The following is a 13007-nucleotide window of genomic DNA, read 5'->3' as shown; positions in this document are numbered from 1 at the left end:
CTCATAAACCATGTGGCCACAGAAGACTTTGACGATAGATGGGGTATGGGGATAGAAAACACCATCTGTATTCCAACGAGCAGATTATTAATCTAAACGCGGCTGCTAACGATTGACAAATCTGTGTGCATCATGTCCCGGATGTTGCGTATCTGTAGCTGCCAACATAGCGGACGAGCCGCAGTGAGGACCGGTCAGAGATAAGAAAATCGATGGTTTCGCTGGAACGTTACGCTGTAGACAGGGACTGCTCGAGCCTCGAGTCTACGGATAAAAACGGCTGAAAGCGGTACTATTCCCTCCTTATTTTTAATGTCATGCCCAATATAACCGATTTAATTGTGCGGATTTAAGTAGAAAGTTGGACCAACTCGAATAGAGCTACGGCTTCTTCCAAGTTAGAGTGGTTCTAGATGGACCATGAGATCTATGACATTCCTAATATATACTCCCCTTGTTCGAGGTAATTGACTTTTTTATACGCGTTTAGCTATTCGTGAAATTTAAGTTTTTTTAAAACAGGTAAAGTTATATACGTGCACAAAAGTATATTTAATAATAAATGAAATGATATCAAAATAATTCCTAAATATGTAATTCTTTAAATAAGATGATTAGTCAAACATATATAAAACAGTCAATGACGTCAAACATTTAGGGACGGATGGAGCATAAATTAGTTAGTCCATAGATAATAGATAAGACTCATATATTTTACATTTTGCTATTTTAATTTACACTATGTATAAAAATAGCAATAAATATAAGCCATAACATAAATCATATCCAATATTTTTGGCTATCTCACGAGAGAGGAAAGAGAGATGAGAGATAATATATTATAATTTATATGGGTAGTCCATATAATTAAAGATAACTCATCCTATTTTATTTTATAATATCATTTTCACAATGATAAAGTAATATATATAGAGTTATGCTCTTAATGGAGCAAGATATCGTAAAGTGCATGCAACACCAGGATGGCCACCCAACATGGCATACCGATTCTTTTCTCTGCCTTACGTGCCATAAACCAAGTTCAAACCACAGTAGCCTATAGGAACCATGCAGTACTTACTTGAGGCCCGGTTTGGCATATGCCAGATGATTCACTCCGACATAGGTAGTTTCAAACTGACGATCCATGTATGTAGCGATCGACATGATATAATAGATAATGTCATTAACTTTTTGTGGTATATGTTTAATCATTTATCTTATATTGGTTTGTAGCTTCTTTGTTTTTTTTCCAAAAAGGCTTTGTTTCTAGAGTAATTATTATTAAATTGGAGTTTGGTATAGCGTGGGATACATGCATTGCAATTTTAAAAAGTAGGCAACGACTGCATCAGGAATTCAGGATTTGAAAATATGAAGGGTATTTTAGTCTTTGTGATTGATTGTATATTGATTTGTATGGGGTGAGTTAAAAATGAAGTTCGAGGGAATATGTAATTATCTTTTATTTTATTGTAATTGGATTTATTACTAGATACACTTTAATTATAACTTACATTTTTATATATTTCCAAAAAAAATGAATAAGAAGAATGATCAAACGTGTGTCAAAAAATTAATGATATCATCTTTTAAAACATGGAGATAATATTATTTTATCATATTTTATGGAAGCGATCCAAAACGATTGTAATTATATTTATGAATTTAACTATTTAGTGGTAACATTAATACCATGTTGTCAATGTTATAGATATGCAGTACACTGTACCCTAGTGCTAATGTATCTCAACAATACCACGTATCACAGTGACTATGGATAGGTATGATCCCACTTCGGGACGGGTATGGTTAAGGAGAAGAGTTGTATTTGGATAGGATGGAATAACCAATCTGATCTAGATACAATTATGTTTATCTAGTCGTACTCTTAAAAGTTTTCTCCAGCTCCTGTGTTGAGAAGTATGGATGTTCTTTAGCATAAATACCATGTCAACCCAAGAATGGAGGGATAAGGTCTTAAGAGATACATAGTCCATAGGATCAAGACTTGAGGAGCAACCTCATCAATAGCGGTTTGATTCACTCTTGTCGACTTCGTAACATCCAAGTTAAATATAGCTAAGTAGATATTTTCGGTCTTATAATTATGTAGTTCTCACTGAGTTCATATGAAGGCGACACCAGTTCGGTGAACTGGATTAGGGTCATTATCCATCCATGAACCATTATAAAAATCTATGTTTCATTACCATCGTTATGATCCTGCATATACTTTGGCATCTGCCGAAAACTACTTCTCATCTACCGTAGTCGAATCTCTATCCGACAACACATATCGACATGTTATTAAAAATTAAATTTAAAAAGAAAACAGTAATAAAAATTATCATTATATTATTTTTTCAAAAACAATATTCAAAATTTTTGTACTAACTGTGCGTAATACAACTTCATTTTTCCATCCATCCCACCCATACCAATATATAAACAAAAAAGACTATAATGTCCTAAGGGTTATCAAATCTCAATGCAATTGTTTCATACTTCACCAAATTCCAACAAAATTGCATTGTTTCGTATTTTACCTAATTCCAACAAATTTGTTCACCATTTTCACAAACTCAAATGTAATTATTGCTCGAAAATGAATTTATTGCTGGGATAAATAAGCTGGACTAAAATGATGTGGTTTTGGGATTGAGTTTACATCTGTACTGGAGCCTTAGCCAACTGAGATTAAGTGCAGTCCTAATGTCAACGGTATGTTAAGAACTGCACGCAATCTTAACCGTCCATTTTTTTAACGAAAGGCTACGATCTGATGGTACAGTATCCGTGCTACATGTTTTCTGAATAAACAGTGTCGCAAAATTTTTGGGCCATTCGATTGAGATCAAACAGCGTGACTGCATAGGTTGCAGTTACACTATAGAGTATAGACTGTGCGATATCCAAATCCGTCACTGCAGTGCGACACAGTGCTAATGGGCCCAGACCTAGGCCCTTTGGGTGGGCCAGTGCAACCCCAGACCTATGCGTCCCAGTTTAGTGGTGAGAACGGGGCCCAGTAAGACCAACTTGCAATTTATTTCAGGCAAGTTGCCGAGTTGGGCGCTGCCCGCCCCGGAACCCTAGCGCCCGCCGCAATGCAAAGAGCAAAGAGCAACCCAAGGCCGGGCAGCCTCCCTATATAAAGCAGAGCACAAGCTAGACGCCTCTACCAGATCCCCTTCTGTTTGGTCATTTTTAGCATTCATCCTGATGCTGTGCTGCTGTTGCTTTGAGAAACAAGGTCAAGTTTTATAGGTTTGTGGTGGTTGTATTTGGAGTTTGCTTGCCTGTTCTTGTGGTTTATTTGTTCTTTTTATTATGGTTTTTAAGCTAGATTCATCATCCTGTTTGCTGCTTGTCAGTTGGATGTTGTTGCTGTTTGCGTATGCTGGTGCAAAATCTTCCAATCCGGCTGTGACAAATCTCCTTTGGGCAGCCCGGCCACCTTTTGCACAGAAGGATGGGCTACGGGTGTTAAAACATTAGTGGCGAAGCGCTTTGCCTCGTTTCTATCGCGGAGGATTGGAATTCATCCGTTTCCAGTCCTCCCAATGGAGCAAGCGCACATATTTTTATCTTCCATCCCTTTTATTTCACTTTCATACCAATCCTGAGATCTGTTTCTTTAAGTTTTCTATCTTGCATCCCATTTAATTTTCTCTTTCATACCACCCCCGAGATCTGTTTTTTAAGTAACATTTCTGATTCTGCCTTTTATCTGAAATTCAGTCAGAAGAAGCTAGATCTGAGAAAGTACATACCGATGGTAGTAAAACAGTGCAGCTTTGACAAATGACACAGTCGCTCTGTTCAGTCTGCTGGAACAATTCGATCATTCATATGATCCCTTTTGGAAAGGAACATGTAATTATCTTCCGGATAACTTGCCACCAAAACATTTTGTTTTAAAATAAATCCATTTGCTTGCAAGGAGAATTTTGATTTGCATGAACTGCTGACAAGCACTAGCCAATCGTCATAACCGCAACGTATATTCAAATCGCTACATACAACTAATGAAAATCATGCTTACGCCTAGGCTAATTAGATTTATCTTATCATGATAGACACGTACATACAAGGGGGTATCAAATCCCAGGGCAATAAAGCATATCCCCGCAGAATATGCTGTTTCAATCTGTCTCATGGTACAAATCTCCCCCACCCAATAAACTAACGTTTGACTTGTTAGAACTCAGCAAATTATGACCAAAAAGGCTGCACCTAATTTCAGGCTGTGGAATCTAGTCGCTTTTACATACAAAGAGAAACAAGGACGGCAGGACAGCAGGAAAAGAAAATACAACAGGCTGAACATCTGACAACTAGCAAGAAGCAATACGATCGACGAAATAAAATGGTGCATTGGATTAGCATCATCATGGAAACGAGCATATAATTTCTATTTGCACCATTTGCTCAACACGTCTTTGGTGGAGCATAAATACATTTCACATACCTTCAGTCAAGGTTGACTGACTGGCTTGTGGAGGCCCAGAATTTGATCCACAAGAACATGTTAACATGCTAGCCGTCGGATCGGCGAAGTCCGAAGGTCCTAATTCTACAGCACGGGCAGTTCATCTCCTTTTTACAGTTTATTCAACTAAGGAATTCTAGCAACTATAGATAATTCGACTGCAGCTCCTCAGATGATGATGCGCAAGGTTTAATGCCTAAACCAACGGTAACCAATTGGGCAACTGGGCTCCAGGCAAATCGATTTACAGAATGGAGGCTATACCCATAAGTTAAAATGCTACAAGAGCTGCTAGAAGTTATGGATCTGGAATGTCTGAAGAGGGAAGAAACCTCATCAGAAAACTCGAGAGGGACCATACACAGATAACCCCAAGAATCTGGAGGACAGTCAGTAGTGCTCCTAAGGAGTTCATGATAGCCAAGGTTTGGTTCGTTGCCTCTGTTCCTCTAACAGAAAAGGTGAGTGCTGTCACCAGCTGAGCTGCCCTGTTCAGTTGGTGAAGCCTGTAGATCTGCAGAGATGAGGAACAAGAGTAAAAGACCCATGCTAAGAAACCGAAGCAGTTTACAAGACAAACAACATCAATTGATATCTAATTGTGTATCGAAATAATCACAAAAAATTCCTTTAAAATGGCAAAACAATTTCTCAGTTTGTTGGAATGGACGTTGAGCTAAATAGTTGGCCTGCTTAATTTGATCTCTCCTCCTTTATATAAATATTTCGCAGTTCAAATGCTAGTTTGAAATGTTACCCTGCTCTTTCTTTTTCTGCACAAAGATCCCCTACTGGAGTAATTCAATAATTTGTAGGAAGATACTGGATTTTTGGGTTTGAAAAAAGTTCTAGAAGATGTCTAAGGTAGATGGTGATTCATAGAGCAATTCTTGCTCGTAAGTTCTAGTATGGGTGGTTGAATACTGTGCCAAACATAAAGCTTGTGATTGGTGGTAAAACATCGATTTCTCTTTTGAGATAAAATTTGATCCTCAACTATTTCTAGCGACATCTTCGTATGAGGTTTAGTTGGGGCATCTATAACCACCTTTGGTTTAGGTGGGAATAGCTAGAGATGAAATGGAAAAAAATATAGCTGACACAAATAAGAATGTTAATTATAACGTGTAAAAAGATCTGATGCTTGCTTCTATACATGTCTATCTAGTCGGTTTTTTGTCATCTAACACACTGCAACATGTAGTATGGATAAACTGAAATCACACCAGTGCATGCTTGACTATAACTGGAAAACACAATGGATTAAGCTTTGCTTCAGTATCAAATAACACCAAGATAAATATAAGCGTCAGATTACCTTAAAGATGATAGGAATGACTGGCCAAGAAGGTGATTTCCGGTGCCGTGCATACTGCTCGAATGCGAATTGTACAACAAGACCAACCAGATAAGGGGCAAGAGTAGCTGAAGCTGCTGGTCCAGTCCAGGGCCAGACCATTCCCATTGTCAAAAGAGGTATCATCAAGCTCAAAACCATTGTTGCTACTGAAGAAATACGGAAAAATCTGGATTTTGACCAGATGTAACTCTTAGGTGCTACTTGCTGCAAAGGCCTCCAGACTTTATCAATCAACAGGACAAAAATTGCGACTCCTCCATAAAACAGAGCCTCAGTAAAGAATAGTATAAGAAAATCTGCAAGCAATACAAAAAACATCAGATTATGCAGTCATGCCTGGGATAATATAATGTGGAATGGGAATCAGGGAGATCAAGTGTCTTAGGACTTAGCATTATAAGTATGTTAAAACGCTTTAACAAAAGAATGCTGCACGAAATGGTTCAGTTTAAACAAAAAATGGAATTGTTATCAGGTTTGCTTGAACAGAGCAATATAAATGTAATATAAAATAACCTACTTTCAAGTACTAATTAATCATACTCCTCTAGAGTTGTGCAAACACACAGACATGGATATGGAAGTGGTAACCAACATAATTGTTTTGTTTCCATCGACTATTGAAGTATCAAAGAAAGCAATACCTGTCAGCAAGGAATCCTCAAACACAGCTGAGAGTACTTTGCGCAAGTAAAGTGATGGAAGAACCAAGAAGGCCACAAGGATAGTTGGGCCAACAAACCAAACCAATCTAGACGCTTCCTTGCCAGGGTGTGGTACGCTCTCTACACTTTTCATTTGATAACTACCACCTTGAAATGAGATGAACCCTGATTTTCCAATACCCCTCTCAGTAAAATATGAGGAGCTACTAGACATAGGGGAATCTCCAGAATTGTTATCGGTCTCTTCCACTGGCAACACGTCTGTGGTAGGTGAAGCAATTGGCTCCTGTTTGTCCATAGCAGCGAAGGAAGTAATTCGTTTAATATGAAACCTTCCATCGTGGTTGCCATAGTTTCTTAAAGCATGCCCTATTAGCATGTAGAGAAAATAAGCATAAAACGGCAATTCAAAGTAACTCAGTTAAGAGTTTTATGGAAAATAGATGGAACAAGGGGGAAACCTTTTAGAGCATCCAAATGCTGCATTCTACCTTCATTTACTCTCTGAATTGGCAATGGCCATGCAGCCTGAGAGATAATCGGTGTTATCAGTATTTTATTAGGGCAAAAACAAACAATTCAGCTGTGTTCTTTTATGATTTTGTATTTTCATTTGCGCTCTTCCCAAGCTTCTAACGCAAACATTTTCTACATAAAATTTTCTTGGAATAATTTTTCTAGAACAACTTTTTAACTTTCTCCTAGAAACTAACTCATTCGTTTGAACTCTCAAATAGCTACCACAAAAATATGACAATTCATCAATTTCAACTATCTCAAACATGGCCTTTTAGTGGTCATAGGCTCATAGCATGCAGAATGGCAAGAGTATGTGGAGTGATCTTTCAAAAGCAAGAAATATGTGGGGGTAGGTACTGTTACTGCGACCATTCTAAGCGATAATATCCCTAAAATTACCTGCCATTAATGTATCTCCTCTGCGGCTGACTCGGATTGACAACCTCACTGGATGACACCACCGCACGCACAAAAGATTTTATCTCTTTTCGACTGGAACATGTACAAGCACTCACGGGAAATTCTAACGGCGGCCAATTAAAACCCTGCCTAATCCCCAACCGAAGAAAGCGAAACAACACCGTATGAAATTCTATAAACTAGCTAGAGCAGGAGGAGGAGGAGGGGATTGCCTTGGAATACAAGTAGGGGGAGGAGCTGACGCTGCAGCGAGGAGGCGACGGTGCTGCGGTCCGGGGGCGGAGCCGGAGGGCGGGGCTCGCGACGGCGGCCATGGGCGCGGCTACCTCTCCCGCGCGGCGTTATCTGTAGCAGCGGGCCAGTGAGGAAGGGGGGACGAGACGAGGAGGTGGAGCCCGAGAGGGAAGAGGGGGCGGCGGGCACCGCGACCGGCACGGCCGCACGGGGCGGTTGGTGCAGAAACGTCGCGGTTGCTCGCCTCCCCCAGCGCACGCATGCGCAGCGCACGGTGGCCACGGGCCTCGGGGAATCCTGCCCAGCTGCACGCTTTCACCGGGAGATGGAATAGGCCGGGCCGCTTGACGGAAACGGTGGCTGCGCCCGCTACATTTGGGCTGCAACTCCACGGTTAGATGGGCTCTGCTTGGTGTTTTGAGGGGCGGATTAATGGAACTTTTGGCATCGGAAATAAGAAAAAAAATGCTAAACCATCTGCTCACTTTATACTCCTTGTAAGGGATTTCAGATGGTAAGAAATTAAGAATATAGAAAAGAAAACTATAGTCCTTATTAATGTAGGGAGTAAAGTAAAGGGTTGTTGATGATAAAATGGGAAGAAAAATTCAAATAAAAGTTGATGGGACAAGCAATATTATAGTGTCTCTTATAATATATTTCGGTTAAATTTCAAAACACATGATCCCGGATAGAGTACATATTATATTGGGGTTACTGCATAGACTCCATCTAGAGAAATGCAGAATTTTCCAACCTTCTGCTTGGTCGCTAGGCAGTTTGTTTTGTGTCGAGAATCACCTTTAGGCGGTATAGATATACACATGTATGAACTTAAATCCTCCAATATTTTAGAAAAATGTGCATCTAGACATGCGCTTGTGTGCATCCCTTATATAATCCAAAAAAGGATTATTGGGACTTTGACCCTATTTTGTTGCCTAACTTAATTTTACTCTATTTTATCAACTTTGCTAAGTTGACTCTCCTTTTTAAAAACGAATCCACCGTCTAGCCCATCTAGCCCATTCTGTTAAGTACACCAAACAGGGTTAACTTTTGAAAATACCACTTCTACCCTAACTCATTTGACTCTACTTTCCAAAGATTTATTCTAGTTTACCCTAACACATTTGTGATAGATCAGTACAATGTGTGTGTGGTTTGATAGATTTGTGTTAAATTTGACTTAATTTATTTGGTTTTTGAAAAATTGGAATTCAATTTGACAAATTTTATCTCATTTTGACATAGACAAATGTTATTCCATTTTTATAGAACTTTTGACGAATTTGAAACATGAATAAACTTTTAAGAAATATTTTTTCATCAAACTTATGAATGAATTTTGACAAAATACTTTTTGTCATAAATTATAGTTTATTCAAATTTCAAATTCCTCAGAAGTTCTGTTAAATTTGTCAAAACTCTATCAAAACATAACAAAATTAATCAAACGAAAGTCAAATTTATCACAAACCAACTAAATCAAATTAAATTTGACACAATCTGTCAAGTAATTCACATAGTGCACTAATCTATGAGACTATGACGAATGTTAGGCCAAACTAGCAAAAGCCTTTAAAAAGTTAGAACAAATGAGAAGGGCACAAGAGACATTTTCTATAAGCTAAAATTATTTGTGGTATAAGCTTTCCTAGAGAATTTTTTACCAAAATATGCTATTTAAGTAGTCTGGGAAGTGTACTCGTAAAAAACGAGAGAATATATGTTAGCTGAGAAGAGGCGGCTGCCAAAGCGGCCTTAATGGAATAGGGTGACGAAAATTTGGTTTTGAAGAAGACTATAAAATAAATAAATTGGTATAACATGGTTAAATTGATAGCTAGGCTAAAGGTTCACTAAACCGATGACTTCTCCGCCACGGTTATCGCGCGAAGCAAAACTAAAAAAAACCATGATAATTGTGGTCGTCGGCCGGGGCTTCGGAGGGCTCCACGGCAAGGTAAACGTTAGGCAAACAAAGCTGCGCCGCCTGTGTCCATCGAAAAGATCAATTGGCACAACGGTGAACAGCGGTGGCGTCCTGGAACCTAGGCCCTTGCCGCCTTGCGATCTCCTTTCTTCCACCTCTGGCTATTGAGCTTGCTAGTAGCGTATTTCCTACTACTTCAATTTCCCACCACCATACCATGAGTCGTACTTAAATAACTGGAGCTATTTCCACTAGTAAATAGGGTTGATAGCATGCGGATGAACGTCATGCCAGTTTTTTGTACGGAGTACTGTGCTTAACTGAAGCTCACGCCTCTTTTAGATGAAGCCCATTATCACTGGTTTTCTCCCAAAACCTGGTGGTCCTATTTTGGCCGAGAAAAAGATGAAGCTTGATCTTGCGTTCTTGCCCGCTGATTTCAAACTCAAGTTTTGTTCATAAGACACGAGCACTCTCACTCTCACTCTCGGCATTTCGAGTCGCTATCAAGCAAATCAACGACGACTTTGACAATGGGAACACCAGTAGCAGTATATCACATCAAAAGTTGTATAATAACCATCACAATTCACAACCGAAGGGAGCACACCACCAAGTGCCGATCCACAGTAAATCAAACCCTGTATTATGTATCTGGAGTACCGTTTGCAGTGCTCCCAAATCCCTAAGGCCACCGCGCGGGCCACGACACACACGTACACTACCCTCACTGTACTCTACGTACTGCGCGCGGTCAAACTGACACGTACCATCAATTGTACTACATTGCTGTGCGTTGCATTCTTCACACGTCGACGACTGCCGGTGACGCGTCGACGGGGACGGTGTGCCTGGGCTGGCCGCCGCCCGACGCCGACGCCGACCTCCCGCCCTCGCGCACGCTGTTCTCGGCGAACCGCACGCTGGCCGCGTTGAACCCCTTCTCTTGCTCGTGCTCCGACCACTCCCGGCTGTAGTACTCCTCCGCCGTGGCCCCCTTCCGCGGGCCGACGAACATGCCGCCCCACTGCGGGAAGTAGATGAGCATGATGGGCAGCGTGCACGCGATGATCATGAGCCCCATGTACTTGATCCCCGTCTCCGTCTTGTACTTGGTGCCGTGGAAGAAGATGTACTGCGTCAGCACGGCGCCCACGTTGCCCCCGCCGCCGGTCATGCCGGAGATGAGGCCCAGGGACCTCCGCGACACGAACGGCACGATGCCGAAGGTGAGCCCGCACGCGGCCTGGACGAAGAAGGAGAAGAGCACCATCACGGCGACCGACGCGCCGAAGGAGAAGTCAACGATGCCGAGCACCACGCAGAGGACACCGCCGACGGTCTGCACGGTCCACAGCCCCCACAGCCTGCCGCGCATGCCGTACCGGCTGGAGAGCCAGTCGGAGAGGAGACCGCCGCCGGGGCGGGAGATGATGTTGGCCATCCCGAAACTGGCGGCGATGAACCCGGCGGTCTGGAGGTTGACGTCGAAGCGGTCGTAGAAGTACTGGTGCACGACGTTGTCGATGGTGAGCTCGACGCCGAAGCAGTAGCCGTAGGTGAGCGCCAGGATCCAGCCGCGGTAGTTGGAGAGGGCGTGGCGCAGCACGTTGCCGAAGCTGTCCTTGTGCATGTCCCCGCTCTTGTGGAGCTTCCCATAGTTGCCGCCGGGCATGTCCTGCCCGAAGGCCAGCACGGCGATGGCCGAGAACGTCTGCATCAGGCCTGGGATGAAGAAGGCGATGCGCCACGCTGTGAACGGCGTGCTACCGATCTTGTGGATGGCCTCGTACACGAGCGGCATGAGCAGCTGGACGGCGCCGCCACCGAGGTTGCCCCAGCCGCCGGCCACGCCGTTGGCCAGCCCCACCTTGGGCGCGGAGAACATGGAGCTCATCCAGAACTGCGCCGACACAAACGACGCCAGCGAGATGCCACTGAAGAAGCGCACGAGGAGGTACGCCGACGGGGACTGGATGATGGACGAGCAGTACACCGCCGGCGTGGTCAGGAGGATCAGCGACGCGGAGGCCAGCCTGGGCCCGACCAGGTCGCACGCCGTGCCCATGGCCAGACGCGCGAACACGGCGCCCGACACCGACGCGATCCCGGCGTTGCCGATGTCCGTGGCCGTGAGACCGAGCGTGTCACGGATGAGCGGCAGCAGCGGCGGCGCCGCGAACGTCGACACGAAGCAGCAGAAGAAGGAGAACCACGCCATGTGGAAGGAGGCCATGTGCGGCCGCGCGAAGGAGAAGAGCCAGAACTCCGTCGCCTTGAGGTCGGAGTCCACCGGCATCCTGAACCGCGGCTTGCCCCCCGCCGCCTCGACCCCCTCCACCTCCATCGCCGCCGGCTTCGCCTCCATCTCCATTATCACCGCACACGTGGTATAGCAGGCTAGCAGCTAGCGACTGTGTATGCAGGCTAGGCTAGCCTTCGCTCCGCGCGCAGCTCTTATAGCACAGCGGACTCCACGGCTCCGGCAGCCGCGGCGCGGAGCGATGTTTGGGACCGGCGAGAGGGCAACCGCGGGAGAGAAAAGAATTAAACAAGATTTCGGCCGCGACCGCGAGGCGGGTTTTGTGCCTGTGCAATCTCACGCGACGCGACCAGTGGAATGGAAGACCGGCCGGCGCTGCCGTCTCCGAGCTCGCGTCGCGGCTCGCGGGTTTTTGTCGGCGAGCTGGTGACTTTGCGGGGCCACCAGCCGCAGTGGTGGGCCCTGGCCGGAACGAGGGGGGAGATTCCGACCCTCTGACTTTGGAGCTCACGTCGGTTCCTGGGCCTGTGGAACTGCCTCCCTCTCTCCTCGGCACACACGAATACTGGGACGCAGTTTTGCATGGGTAGATAGATGTCCACCCGTTACTGTATGTCATCTAAATAGTTTAAAAATTATAAAAAATTTTGATAAGATAGATTAATATGAGTTATATCACTCTATAAACATATAAATTTAAATTCAACTTTTACATGTGGTAACAAAAATAATTGCGAATGTGCGTATATAGTTTCAGTTTACTTTTGTTTTTTTCTATAACTTGTAAAAATTAAATTTAAACTTGCATGTTTGTGGAGTGATATAACTCATATTAATCTATCTTATCAATTTTTTTCATATTTTTTATGACTATTTAGATGACATACAAGCATATGGGTGGACATCCACCCATGTGCTAAAAATAATTTCCCACGAATACTGTAGTATTATTATTGGCGATGAGAAATTCGTGGCGGATTTGAACTTTGGGTTCCCCTCGAATGCATAGAAGAATCAATTTACTCGCCTATATATTCACCTCTTTTTCGACGCTATTCGCCTATTCCTATTTATAGTCTATAGCAAAATACAAACCGTTTAGCAATTTAAGTAAA

At 43.2% G+C, this 13007-nt stretch overlaps 2 protein-coding genes across 2 annotated transcripts; both read right to left on the bottom strand.

Annotated features, from left to right (window-relative positions):
* Positions 1-4148: 4148 nt before the first annotated feature.
* LOC102701670 lies at positions 4149-7925 on the bottom strand. The gene is made up of 5 exons (XM_006644517.3): positions 7672-7925; positions 6982-7048; positions 6500-6889; positions 5814-6151; positions 4149-5009 (listed from the first exon to the last, which is right to left on the bottom strand). The coding sequence occupies exons 1-5, from the start codon at positions 7771-7773 to the stop codon at positions 4794-4796; spliced, it is 1113 nt and encodes a 370-aa protein (XP_006644580.2). The 5' UTR covers positions 7774-7925; the 3' UTR covers positions 4149-4793.
* A 2255-nt stretch (positions 7926-10180) lies between these two features.
* LOC102701393 (high-affinity nitrate transporter 2.3) lies at positions 10181-12182 on the bottom strand. The gene has a single exon (XM_040529217.1). The coding sequence runs from the start codon at positions 12001-12003 to the stop codon at positions 10435-10437; it is 1569 nt and encodes a 522-aa protein (XP_040385151.1). The 5' UTR covers positions 12004-12182; the 3' UTR covers positions 10181-10434.
* Positions 12183-13007: the final 825 nt, after the last annotated feature.

This window comes from Oryza brachyantha, chromosome 1, assembly GCF_000231095.2.
Source record: "Oryza brachyantha chromosome 1, ObraRS2, whole genome shotgun sequence".
NCBI classification, from domain to species: Eukaryota; Viridiplantae; Streptophyta; class Magnoliopsida; order Poales; family Poaceae; genus Oryza; species Oryza brachyantha.
This window is presented reverse-complemented; position numbering and strand designations above follow the sequence as displayed.

Bases quoted from the DNA above. Each gene is read 5' to 3' on its own strand.
- LOC102701670 (XM_006644517.3), bottom strand. From the start codon at position 7,773: ATGGCCGCCGTCGCGAGCCCCGCCCTCCGGCTCCGCCCCCGGACCGCA. The intron at 6,890-6,981 runs GTTTCCCCCTTG...ACATGCTAATAG, and splicing joins GCATTTGGATGCTCTAAAAG to GGCATGCTTTAAGAAACTAT. The intron at 5,010-5,813 runs GTAATCTGACGC...TCATCTCTGCAG, and splicing joins TCATTCCTATCATCTTTAAG to ATCTACAGGCTTCACCAACT.
- LOC102701393 (XM_040529217.1), bottom strand. From the start codon at position 12,003: ATGGAGATGGAGGCGAAGCCGGCGGCGATGGAGGTGGAGGGGGTCGAG.